The sequence below is a fragment of the Hippichthys cyanospilos genome, chromosome 15 (assembly GCF_059441005.1).
Source record: "Hippichthys cyanospilos isolate Australia breed blue-spotted pipefish chromosome 15, RoL_Hcya_1.0, whole genome shotgun sequence".
NCBI lineage: Eukaryota > Metazoa > Chordata > Actinopteri > Syngnathiformes > Syngnathidae > Hippichthys > Hippichthys cyanospilos.
Window position 1 is genome coordinate 12,658,551 of NC_142383.1, and position 13,660 is coordinate 12,672,210.

The 13,660-nt window shown below is 39.0% G+C and overlaps 1 protein-coding gene across 2 annotated transcripts in view; it reads left to right on the top strand.

The window, feature by feature from the left end:
* Positions 1-11,978, top strand: part of LOC148411744 (poly [ADP-ribose] polymerase tankyrase-1) — a 63,738-nt gene extending 51,760 nt beyond the window's left edge. For both annotated transcript variants that reach the window (XM_088434962.1, XM_088434963.1), the window contains 12 exons: positions 386-495; positions 2,551-2,739; positions 3,550-3,630; positions 4,133-4,322; positions 4,391-4,470; positions 6,853-6,973; positions 7,679-7,776; positions 9,112-9,186; positions 9,273-9,378; positions 9,448-9,634; positions 9,692-9,848; positions 10,348-11,978. In XM_088434962.1, coding sequence (XP_088291088.1) covers positions 386-495; positions 2,551-2,739; positions 3,550-3,630; positions 4,133-4,322; positions 4,391-4,470; positions 6,853-6,973; positions 7,679-7,776; positions 9,112-9,186; positions 9,273-9,378; positions 9,448-9,634; positions 9,692-9,848; positions 10,348-10,434 — 1,481 coding nt within the window. In that variant the 3' untranslated portion in view covers positions 10,435-11,978. The remainder of the gene's footprint in view (positions 1-385; positions 496-2,550; positions 2,740-3,549; positions 3,631-4,132; positions 4,323-4,390; positions 4,471-6,852; positions 6,974-7,678; positions 7,777-9,111; positions 9,187-9,272; positions 9,379-9,447; positions 9,635-9,691; positions 9,849-10,347) is intronic.
* The last annotated feature ends 1,682 nt before the right edge of the window (positions 11,979-13,660 follow it).

Genomic DNA, 13,660 nt, shown 5'->3' on the forward strand with positions numbered 1-13,660 from the left:
AGTTCCAGTAAGCATTTGACTGAACTCAGCGATTAGGTGTGAGCCATTAAATGTATAGATAAACCCACGCAAGAGGTTTGGGCGAAAAGAATAAGCCTGCAGATAAGCCCCAAGGCTGCTATACAAAGTTTCAGCTACAAAACTATTTTTCTGCAATATTTTCGTGTCTTAGCATTCCACCAGGCGGACGATTTAATTGAGCCTAGATCGCTATACAAATCTTAGACTTGTAGCAAATTCGTCTTCTGTCTGTTTGTCTTCATTTGTTGGCGTTCCCGCTGACAGCGTTTCTTTTCTTTCCACCTCGCTAATGAGCCGACTTGATTTTGTTGCTTCACGTTGTGGCTCTTTACTTACCTGTCATAACTCCCACTGTGCCGTCTAGCTGGCTACAACAACCTGGAGGTGGCGGAATATCTGTTGGAGCACGGCGCCGACGTGAATGCGCAAGACAAAGGCGGTCTGATACCTTTGCACAACGCCGCTTCATACGGGGTAAGCCGCACAACAGCTAAATTCGTCATCGGAAGGGGATCAAAATGTCAGCTTTTTTTTTGTTTTGTTTTTTTCCCGGAGGACCTCAACATCACTGGCCTGATAATAATCATCAAATACATGTTTGATTTGATTTGATTTATTGAACATATAAACACAATACAAAAGAAAATGATAAGAGGAACACGGAATATAATAAAAAAAATGAATATAGTCCTTACCCCCTTGTTTTGCTAATTTATCACGCGATATTGGAATGCTAGTTAAATTATACATAATAAAACACCTCTAAATTTACAATTTACTCCGGAACATCAAGTTTTATATTTAATTCATGTTTTTAAATAACAGTCTTTTTAAAACAGTATGATTCACATGTTGTAAATCCATAATTCCATAATTATTCCATGAATTAACACATTTGACAAAAAACACACAATTGATTTTCTTGGTTCTTTTCTTGTTTTTTATTTTTTTAAATCACTTGTGCCCCCCAGAAAATAACATCCATCTATTATTTAAAAAAAAAAAATGTTAATACTGTGGCAGAGTTGATTATTTGCTTCATTCATTATTTGTGCTGTTTTGAATTTGAGCAAGTCAAAAAAAACTGAGCATGTTTAATTTAATGAGTAATAAATGAGTTTGTTCTGTATATTTTGAATGGTTCATAATTCCATTGGCTTGCCATATTGAAGACAGACATTGTGTTTGTTTTTTAAATATTACTTCATACCTCCACACGGCGAGTAAGGTATTGCAATAATAAAAACCGATATAATATATAACGTGAACATGAGTGATTTCGCATCTCCCACTTCTTCTCAGCGAAAGGCGACGGACGCTGTGTAGTTGTCGCCAAAACACGTGAGCGCGGAGTGGGGAACAACAATAAAAGGGGAAAAATGAGCAGTGAGAAAAGGATTAGAAAGAGGTTAATAATTCATAAAATTCCCACTCTCCAGCAAAGCATATTGCGTTGCTTTGATTTTACAGAAGCACACATGCTCCTCTTCACAAATTATATTTGAGTGGTCCCTCCATCGTCTTGAGATATGAACTGTCATTTGTTCATTTTTGGGGGGTGGATGATTGATGAAGATGATTTTATGCACAAATTTTTAGTGCGGTCTGACTTGCACTCCATATCAGTAATCGCTGCTCACATTTTTCACCATTTAACCACTAAAGCTTGAATCCATCATCGAATCAGTATACTGAAAAACACGTTCAAGTCCAACAAATGAACAATCCAATTTAGAGCTTAGAGTCCAAAATGATTGATTAATTGACATCTAATGGATTATCAACTCAATCGACGACTAGTTTAAGAATCAAGCGATCATCCAGAAAATTTTTTATAGTGAGAATAGTCCCAAAAATTTTAGTCATTCACAAAAACAGGCTGGTATTTTTAAAGAACATTCATCGCTAATCACTAAATATTTAAAAAATAAATAACAATTTATTGTCTAAAGCGCTATTTCAAGCTGCCATATTCACTTTTTGGAGAAAGTTGTTGTGTACCAACACCGGTCAATGACATATTTTAAAAGGTTTTCAATCACAATATCGTAATACTCAAAGTAATAAGAATAATGACTGAAATAATAACTCTAAACTCTCAATAGCATAATAACTCAATGTCAATATGAGCAACTTTGTTTAACTGTAAACACACAAAAGAAACAGGTCAAGTTTACTTTATCATTTCATTCATCTACGAATCCCAATCTAAATATTGATCCATATATGAGGCGCACCTGATTATAAGGCGCACCGTCGGCTTTTCAAAAAAATGAAGGCTTTTAGGTGTCTCTTATAGTGCGGAAAATACATTACTTTAACCTCCAAGTCTCCTCTCCAGTGGTCTTTCATTTTTCCTAAACTTTTAAATCTATTCACGTTGTACTAGCTAGCTAGCTAGCGCTGAACTAACAAATGAAGGTTTCTCCGGTTCAGCGTCCAAGTTTGGAAAGTCCCGTTGCGCTAGTACATCGGAAAAGGCCAACAAAGAAGTATCTAATGGTTGTCTTTTGCGTCTTTTGCCTCCAGCATGTGGACATAGCGGCCCTTCTCATCAAGTACAACACGTGCGTTAACGCCACGGACAAATGGGCCTTCACGCCACTCCATGAAGCGGCGCAGAAAGGCCGGACGCAGCTTTGCGCTCTCCTTTTGGCCCACGGAGCTGATCCCACCATGAAGAACCAGGAAGGACAGACGCCGCTGGACTTGGCAACAGTAAGAAACTTTCTTGTTTCCAACAAACACTAGCATTTAGTAGTAATGTAATGTGTGAAATTCACAAACATATATATATATATATATATATATATATATAAGTATATATTATTTAATTGAACGGTTTTTGATTATAAATGCTTTTTCTTTTATTATATATGCTCATTAAACATTTTTTTCATTATTAATAGTTATTGTACTTTTCCCATTTATTTCACTTTGTTTCTGAGTTATACTTTTTTTTTACAGCAATGCTTGTTTATGATAAATGCATTTTTATTTATCATAAATGCTTTCATTCCATTGTTTGTCATTATTAGACTTCATATATTTTATTGGTTGTCAAATGATAAATTGTGTGGGGAAGGGTTTCACTATGTTTAAAGCAGTAAAACCCTTCGCCACACAATTTATAGTTTTCTCATTGAGGCATTCATATTTTCTTAAAATTTCCCATTTAAATACACACGGAAAATTCAAACCTTTTAAAGGAATAAGTGTACATTGATCGAATTAAACTATAGGCAAAAAAAAATTCTCATTTGACAAATGAATTTTTTTTGCCGGCCCATGTCAAGGTTTTCCTATTAAAACACTCTAGAAATATCAAATATCAAAAATACGTGTTCTTGCTTAGTGAAAAAAAAAATCGTTATAGTGGACACACAACAATCGTTTTTAGTTTAATGCCATTTTGCTATTGTAATATGGTTTAATACCCAAGAACGACTTAATTTCTCCTAACCAATCATAGGAGAAACAAAAATGTAATAGTGTTCAATGACAATAAAATAAACATTTCCTTCACAGGCCGATGACATCAGAGCGTTGCTGATCGACGCCATGCCGCCAGATGCCCTGCCCAGCTGTCTCAAACCGCAGGCCACAGTGGTCAGTCCTATCTTTGATTATGGATGGGCACTTAAAGCAAAAAAAAAACAAAAAAAAAAACATTGATTTGAAATCAATCCCTGGCACCCCTGTTAAAATTGATTTTTGACGTCCGTGGCCGTCAACGGCAGAGAATGTGTTAATATATTTGACATAGCAGGCAAAGATCCAATCTGTTGGTATTTCCTCGTCAGGGTCTTGATAATGTACTTTAACAAGGCTGTTATATGTGAAAAACTGATCCAGGTTTCATTTCATCGCTACTTTTTGACATTTTCTCTTGTTAGCCCGCGAAACAGCTGTAAATGTCCACCGATTTTCACCCCTGCTAATGACTGGCTCGCACTTACTGTACTTTTTCTTCTTTGTTATGAAGACGGAAAAACAGAAGTTTTATCTTTTCATTCTGAAGACATTTAGAAAGAAGAGTTGTGTACAAAAACAGCAACATATTTGCACAAATTTCACAAATGTGAAACGGATTCCCAATTCTCACTTCCAGGTGAGTGCCAGTGTAGTAACAGGAGGCGCCACAGGGGGCGTGGTTATCTCCCCCTCGCCGTCGCCGTCGTCTTGCCTATCGGCCGCCAGCAGCATCGACAATCTGACCGCGCCCCTCGGGGACATCACGGCGGGCGGGGCCACCGGGACGACGGACGGAGCGTCCGGCTCGGACAGGAAGGAAGGAGAGGGTACGCGTGCAAAAGTTTGGGGTCGTTTGAAGGTCTCCTCCGTGTTGCTGACATCTCATCTTTTCCAGCTCTTCTGGATATGACCATCAACCAGTTCTTAAAGAGTCTAGGACTGGAGCACCTTCGAGACATCTTCCAACGAGAACAGGTACGCGCCATTTTTGCTTCTCCGAGAAGATCAAAGTCAAAAGGGACGCGCGAGGAATGGGTCGAGGGCGGCGAGCCCATAAGAGAAGAACGTTTCCAGGCATAGTCAGCAAGTGGAGACCGGGCGGGATGGAGCGAGAGCAGAAAGGAAGCGGGCGGACTTAGGGAAAGAAAAGGAGAGACGCGGGAAGACAAATTGAAAGTGACAGCTGGCTGAAGTCCAAGCAGCAAAGTCAGGAGTGGATGCAATATGCGGCCTGTGTGTTTCTCCTAATTCCCCTGAAGGGAAGCAAGTCTGCATTGATATTCTGAGTGCTGAGATGGACGAGAGGCGTTCCTCGTCTGTGCCCAGAGAGAAAAGGAGCTTTTGCAACATAAACAACCACTCGCACTGTATCTGTTCCTTTCGTATGCTTGATTTTTATTTTTTTTTTTTTTTCCAGCCCGCATTGATTCTTGTTATGCTTGGCTGACATGGGGAAAATTACCAACTTGTTTACACCATAGACACAAATTCTTTGGGGCGTTTTATTTATTCCGGTGGTTGTCAAACTTTTTTTTTTTTTTATGTATATATATTACTTGAAAAATGTGTAGTTCTTAAAGTAACACAGTCAGACAACTGGACTTTAAAGTAACAGGACTTCTGGAGCCTGTCACCATTGCTGGTTAGACGGTTTAAATATTGGCGGCGTATGCGGTTACACGTTTATAGAAAATGAACCAAATGAGTTCTTTGACTTTACAAGAACAGGATTTTTTTCACAAATTACCTGATAACAATTACCGCTCCAATCACAAGATAAAGCAAAATGTCTCTTTGAATAACTTGCTTACTCGCTGCATATATTTTATACCGTTTACAGAATATCGACTCAAATATTTAGAATGAATCTTTTCATATTTGTGATAAATGTTTGCCGCGGTTGAACAATTTACAAGTACGGTTCAGTCACGTAAAACAAAAATCACTTGAGACTGAATAATGCATGTAAGAACTTACTGTAATTAAATTACTACATTGCAATTCAATTATTTTACAGCATCAAGTAAAAATGCTAATCAGGAACTGATGCTTATGGTATTAAGTCATTCACTGCCATAGACGTATTTATACGTTTTTACAGAATCTAGACATTCAATCCCAGTTACTTGCTTGCGTTTTTTTTTTCCAAATTATAAAGAATGGCTATCAAAGAATATTCCTTAAAAATGCTTAATGAAGGCAAAAATAAAAAGCCTCTACATCTCTCTTACTGCAATTTAATCAATGTTATGCTTCCAACATTGCGGCAAGTATTCTGGGAAGGAGTTTCTTTTCCGCAAGGTCCTTAAAGGTCTTCTCGGACGACTTTGATGCTGGAGAAGCTGAAGAGCCGTGACCTCAATTGATTCAAACCCTCACTTGATGGGGACTCCCGTCCTCGCATCACACTGACTTCTCCTCGAATTTTTCCCAGCACGTCTTTTTGTGAATTCCGGCCGGCAGGCGCTCGAGGCCCGCAAACATCCATGACAGCCGTCCGGATGACAGTAGATTAAGCTTACGATTTCAATTGGCAAACTTCGGCTTTGATCGCTCGCTCCGCGACCGCCGTGCATTCGTTAACCTTTCCTGCACTCCGTTACCGGACTCTCAGGAATATTTGTGACTGCAAAGAGACACCGATTGCCTAGTCAATGATCCGCCGCTTGCTTCAGATGATTTCTTGCCATTTCGTCGCCGCTTGTTTTTGAACAAAATAAATTCCGCTTGTTTGACGGCGCGCGACCCCCGCCCTAACATTTACATGGTGTCAGTTATCGGGAAAAGAGACTGGAGACGATCACAATCTGAGTCAAGGGTCAAAATGGGTGGTTTTGCTGATTAATTCATATTATAATAAACACAATGAATATACGTACTCTATTTTACTCTAATTTTGAGGGTCTTACGGCACAAACACAAAAATCAGGCCAGGCAAAATCATCAATATTTAATTCATCAAAAAAATGGCTCATTAACGCCCCCTATAAATTTTTTATAAAGCAATGATCAAAAAAAAAAAATCTGTACTTTAAATCATGAATAATTTGTGTGTCCATTTTGTCTGATTCATCGATTCGGACACAATAATCAAAACATCCTGTTGAGACTGGAGGGCTACTTGAGATGATATTGTTGTTAAGATAAGTTAAGCAATTACACAACATTTTGTTGCAGTATTTAGTTTTTTTGTTTTCTTTCTAATCTAATCTCTCAACTGCATTTTAATATTTTACGTTACATTCATAGTTATGTCACTGAGTTTGTTTTTTTTTTAATAAATTTTATTTTTTTAAGAAATTTTATTTAGTTACCGGGGCAAAAGTGACGCGAGATCTTTTTCCGTCGTCCGAGCAGATCTCGCTGGACGTGTTGGCCGACATGGGCCACGAGGAGTTAAAGGAGATCGGGATCAACGCGTACGGGCACAGACACAAACTCATCAAGGGCATCGAGCGGCTGCTGGGAGGCCAGCAAGGTGAGACAACACATCCATGTTCTCATTTAACTACCGGGTGGGTTCCTGAAAAACTCCCGTTCAAACCATCCAAAATCATTGACAGCGTTGGTGCAGTAAAGCATTTAATATCATAAAATGAAATCGTCCTGCAGTACAACACAATTTAACAAGTTGCTTCATGTTCCAACTCATTTGCTCTTAATTTGAAAAGAAAAAATCATGTACCTGTCATTGAATGATAAAGCATTAGATCTGCTTGATACCTACACTTTTGTAACTCAATTGAAGCAAGTAACCCCGAACCAGCGCAAAGCATTTTTGGATAAAAAAAAAAATAAATCAATAAACTTTGGAACTCGAAATGTCATGTATTTCGAGGCATATTTTATTCAACTTTAGATGATAGCTCCCGTAGCATTTGTTTTATTTCCCGGAAAATTGAGTCACTTAATGACAACGCTGATCCGTGTGAAACTCTTCAACGCAAACACGAATTACCAATATTTTGCTTCTTGTTCCGATCATTGTGTTCTTAGTTTAAAAAGAAAAATGTAAAGTTTGTGTCACAGCATTATTTTACTTTGGAGCAGAACCTTGTTGAAATATCATCATCTCCCCTGAAGTGACCTCGTGTACTTCCATTATCAAATCGGTCCCACCCCTTAAAATTGCTGCGGTTAAAAAAAAAAAATTGTGTGGAGAGTTACTATGGTGTGTTTGCAGGCGCCAACCCGTACTTGACGTTCCACTGCTCCAGCCAGGGTACCGTGCTCATCGACTTGGCCCCAGACGACAAGGAGTTCCAGTCGGTGGAGGAAGAAGTAAGCGCACTGACACACAATGGCGCGTACATGTGCGGCTCAAATTCAAATCATTGCCAACGTTCCTCTATGTCCGCGTAGTTTCAAAATTTGACGATTTTATATTGGTGTAGATGCTCGAGTAACTGTCAATAAAAGTAATACTAGAAGAAGACGGCAGGTATCATTCTGAATGATTCTCACACTTATAAGCTTCTGCAAAGTCATTTTTGCACTCTTTTAGTAAAGGTACTCCATTTCATTTGCAATTATAGTAGTAATACATTTTGAACAGGCGCCGATTCTAACATATATATGAATGTTTTCGTTATTCGGCGTCAAATGACGCCCCACCTACAGAATTAGCTTCTGTGTAGAACCAATTAGCTTCTGTTTAGAAGCTTTGCTAACGGTTAGCATCTGTGTACTGTTGAACCTAGGCTAACTATTAGTTTAACTCGAGGGACTAGCTATTAGCTCTGTGAAAATGCGAGGCCAACCCTTAGCTTTTGTGTAGAACCAAGGCTAAGATCTAATGTGTAGAAGAACCAAGGCTAACTATTACGTTCTGTGTAGAAGCTAGGCTAAACCTAAGCCAAAAGCTTCTGTGTAGAAGCTAAGCGATTAGCTCTGTAGAACTATGTTAAAAGTAGAGGTTAGGCTAACCTAAAGAACCTAGACGAAAAGCTTCTATGCAGAAGTTTGGCTGATTGTTAGCTTCTGTGTAGAGCCTAAGCTAAAAGCTTCAAAGGAGGGGTTAGGCTATCTATTAGCTACACTGTAGAACCAAAGGTAAAAACTTCTGTGCAGAAGCTAAGCTATTAGCTCTGTAGAACCTTGGTTAAAAGTAGAGGTCAGGCTAACTATTAGCTCTGTGATGAAAAACTTGTATGCAGAAGTTAGGCTGATTGTTAGCTTCTGTGTAGAGCCAAGGATAACTATTAGTTTTTGTGATAATCAATTTACAATTGCAAACTCATATTGTCATAATCATTGTGGTGAACGACACATTCTAAGGAGTTCCAGCAATGTCGTTTTGGACCTTTCTTCGTACCTTCGGTCATCGTTACGCTTGTAAGCTCTATATTATGTCCCGCTGCTACATCAAACAGTACAAATAAAAATCAACGAAAACCGCGTGTATAAAAGCGATGTTGCTTTTTGTTTTTATTCATTAATACCAGCACCATCAATTGTCGGTCTTCCGAAAGGAAATGTTCAACTTTTTAATTAGAAACGCAAACGACGTCTCGAAAGAAAAGCACAAGGGTTTTCAGACACAAAGAGAAACCCTTGCATCCTCCGTTTGAATACGTAAAAAGCGCTCCTGTTGTCTTGTCTTGATGGCGTCCTCAGTTGCAGAGCACCATCAGAGAGCACCGCGACGGCGGCAACGCCGGCGGCGTCTTCAGCCAGTACAACATCATCAAGGTGACGCCTCAAAAAGCGCCACTCGCCCGCGGGGCTTCAATAGAGACATAACTGAAATAAGACGCGATTTAACGTTGCGGGCGCAGATCCAGAAGGTGGTGAACAAGAAGTTACGGGAGAGATACTCGCACAGACAGAAGGAGATCGTGGATGAAAATCACAACCACCACAACGAGCGCATGCTTTTTCACGGTAAAGGAATCAACTTCGCGGCCTACGGGGGAGCTCAAATCCAAAAATGTTCTCCGTCCGACCCGCCAGGTTCCCCCTTCATCAACGCCATCATCCACAAAGGCTTCGACGAGCGCCACGCCTACATCGGCGGCATGTTCGGCGCCGGCATCTACTTTGCGGAGAACTCCTCTAAAAGCAACCAGTACGTTTATGGGATAGGCGGAGGCACGGGTTGCCCCGCCCACAAAGACCGCTCCTGCTACGTTTGCCACAGGTGAGTCGGGACCCGCTTTGTCTCGGCCCGCGCTAATGCCGCCTTTGGCCTTTTCAGGCAGATGTTGTTCTGCAGGGTGACGCTGGGGAAGTCCTTCCTTCAGTTTAGTGCCATGAAGATGGCCCACGCGCCCCCCGGACATCATTCCGTCATTGGCCGGCCGAGTGTCAACGGACTGGCCTATGCTGAATACGTCATCTACAGAGGAGAGCAGGTCAGATATTCTTCTCGTAGAAATGAGCAGTTAAGTGTGTATAAATTGTGCCACCAGATGGCGCCAAAGCAATACTTTTACGTGATTTTTTTTTTCCTTGGACTAGAGAGTATTGTTTCAAACCATCTGAAAATAACTTTGAGAGCACTGCAGTTTTATTTTTACGTTTTAATGTTAAGGTATGCTAAACTTATTCCTCCATTTTTCAGCAGTAAAATGTTTCTTTTGTCAAATTTGGCAGCGTAATTATTGATCAAGTACAGTTAATTTAATTAATTTCAAAATATATTTTGAGGTGGGAGATATCATAGATGGAAATAATTCAGTATTAAATCAATTCAATATTTCAAAGTTAAAGTGTTATAAACACCAGAACATCATTGCTAACGTCTGTTAGCCCTTTATGGCTTTTCCCATTATACATTAGCATAAAGCTAAGCCTTTCAAACCCGTGCTCCGCTTCCGGTTTTTGATCCGATGGCGTGTTTGTCGTTGTCAGGCTTACCCGGAGTACTTGATCACCTACCAGATCGTCAAACCGGAAAGCGTGGCCGCGCCCGCCGCCCCGGCCGAGCAGAAGTCCTAACGCGCGCCGCCGGCGCGGCTTTTTGGAAGCGCGATGGACATCTGCCACTTTGCGGCCCAAAGCGCCGACTCCGAGACGGACTTCCGACCCCGGCGAGGAAGCGTCTTACGCGGCCACAAAGGACGGAGCGCCCCTCCGAGGGACCGACACCCCAAAGCCCAAAATAAACTCGAGGACCACGATGCACTCGCCGCTGTCGACCTGCCACTCAGACCAAGAAAATAATCATTCGCAGCCAACACTCGCACGCGCGTGTGGCCGGCGCCGCCATTTTGAGGACGCCGATGGACGTGATTGGCTCATCGTTTGCAGTAATCCCCTGCCAATAGCAAACCCGAAACTCTGATTCCAAAATACTGTCGTAACGTTTGACAAGTTGATTCATTTGCTCCGCGAGCACGTCTGCCAGATGGTTTTTTTTCTGCAAACTCACATACAATGAGTACCGCTAAAAACACTTTGCTAAATGCCGCTAACTGAAAACGACGTCATGTTCTCAAGCCGTGAGTAAAGACCAATCACAGCTCAGCTTGTCAACATCACATGAAAGATGAGGCGCGATTGGTGGTTTTGAGCACAGCTCACATAATTTTAAGTTGGCGCAAATAGAAAAGTGTCTTTTTAGATTCACTCATTCAATCCCAATGACAAATTTACAAGTCCTAAGTACTCATGGATTTTTTTTTCAAAGTTTTCAGAGCGTGTCAGAAAATGGCTACTATTGAATGAGTTAACAAAATGATTTTACTGCTGAAAATGGCTGAATACTTCAACTATCCCCACTTATCTCAAATAATCAGTCCCCATTGAAATACATGGAAGTGTCATTAATCCGTTCCAACGCCTTGTCCACAAACAGCTGAATCTTACACCAACTAACGCTTATTTCATTAATCATTTCGATTATGGCACTTCAGATTTTCATTTGAGAGACTATAATTCTGAGCATTTGAACAATTTTGGGTGACACTCAAAACTTGCAAGACTTGGTCATTATTGTTGCACTTCTGGCTCGAAAGAAAAAACAAACGTGCAGTGAATTGCGAAGCGTGGAATAGTGGGGGATTACTGTACTTTGATGGTCTTTGAAGTTTTGTTCCGTTAGAAAACTTTGACATTGTCACTTCTTTTACTAATCTTGTCAACAGTTGAGACTGTTGCTCAAGTACTGTAAGTAACCGCTTTGTTATTTATTGTTTTACACTCGTCTGAGGAAAGTGCATTTATTCCATATCCTTGATATCGATTGTACGAGTTGTTGAAAAACTGAATACCATGAGTGTACTGGTACATAGTTTTGCAGCTGGATATGAAGAATTTGGAAAAAAAGAAACGGTTTTATCATTTCCCAACACTCTTGCACACGTCAGTCCGAATGCATTCAGTAAATCCAGTGACGCAAGTAAAGAGAATGCTAAAGGTTTGCATCTGTAAATTAACATGATAGAAAATGCTAACGCGGTTAGCACATGTGCAAATATTGTTATACAATTCCTGTGAAATAGGCAGCTAAAAAAAAATCTAATAAATATTTGTGCCTCTTATGGATCGTTTGTTTTTTGTGGCATTTCAAGCTACTTCAGAATTGTCCTGTTTGATCATGTGACAGCAATCTATAAATTTTGTGTCATTTAAATATGTGTGAAAGACTTGTCTATATTAAGGCTATTTTTTTTTCAGCCAAAAAAAGTCTACAGGAAGATTTTTTTTTTTTCACCAAAAATAAGACAATCTACAGTAAGGCTTTGTTTCACAAAAAAACGACAGTCTGTAGTAAGGCTTTTTTTGCAAAAAACAGTATAGTAAGGCTTTGTTTCACAAATAACGACAGTCTATAGTAAGGCTTTTTTTGGCAAAAAAAAACAGTCTATAGTAAGGCTTTGTTTCACAAAAAACGACAGTCTATAGTAAGGCTTTTTTGTTTTCACAAAAAACGACAATCTATAGTAAGGCTTTTTTTCGCAAAAAAACAGCTTTGTTTCACAAAAAACGACAGTCTATAGTAAGGCTTTTTTCGCAAAAAAAAAAAAAACAGTCTATAGTAAGGCTTTGTTTCACAAAAAAACGACAGTCTATAGTAAGGCTTTTTTTGGCAAAAAAAAACAGTATAGTAAGGCTTTGTTTCACAAAAAATGACAGTCTATAGTAAGGCTTTTTTGTTTTCACAAAAAACGACAATCTATAGTAAGGCTTTTTTTCGCAAAAAAACAGTCTATAGTAAGGCTTTGTTTCACAAAAAACGACAGTCTATAGTAAGGCTTTTTTTGGCAAAAAAAAACAGTATAGTAAGGCTTTGTTTCACAAAAAATGACAGTCTATAGTAAGGCTTTTTTGTTTTCACAAAAAACGACAATCTATAGTAAGGCTTTTTTTCGCAAAAAAACAGTCTATAGTAAGGCTTTGTTTCACAAAAAACGACAGTCTATAGTAAGGCTTTTTTCGCAAAAAAAGAACAACAGTCTATAGTAAGGCTTTGTTTCACTAAAAACGACAGTCTATAGTAAGGCTTTGTTTCACTAAAAACGACAGTCTATAGTAAGGCTTTTTTGTTTTCACAAAAAACGACACTATAGTAAGGCTTTTTTTCGCAAAAAAACAGTCTATAGTAAGGCTTTGTTTCACAAAAAACGACAGTCTATAGTAAGGCTTTTTTTTTGCAAAAAAACAGTCTATAGTAAGGCTTTGTTTCACAAAAAACGACAGTCTATAGTAAGGCTTTTTTTGGCAAAAAAACAACAGTCTATAGTAAGGCTTTGTTTCACAAAAAACGACAGTCTATAGTAAGGCTTTTTTTTGCAAAAAACAGTATAGTAAGGCTTTGTTTCACAAAAAACGAAAGTCTATAGTAAGGCTTTTTTTTTTGCAAAAAACAGTCTATAGTAAGGCTTTGTTTCACAAAAAACGACAGTCTATAGTAAGGCTTTTTTTTGCAAAAAACAGTATAGTAAGGCTTTGTTTCACAAAAAACGAAAGTCTATAGTAAGGCTTTTTTTTTTTCCAAAAAAACGGTCTATAGTAAGGCTTTGTTTCACAAAAAAAAAAAACAGTCTATAGTAAGGCTTTTTTTTTGCAAAAAACAGTCTATAGTAAGGCTTTGTTTCACAAAAAACGAAAGTCTATAGTAAGGCTTTTTTTTTTTTTCCAAAAAAACGGTCTATAGTAAGGCTTTGTTTCACAAAAAAAAAAAACAGTCTATAGTAAGGCTTTTTTTTTTGCAAAAAACAGT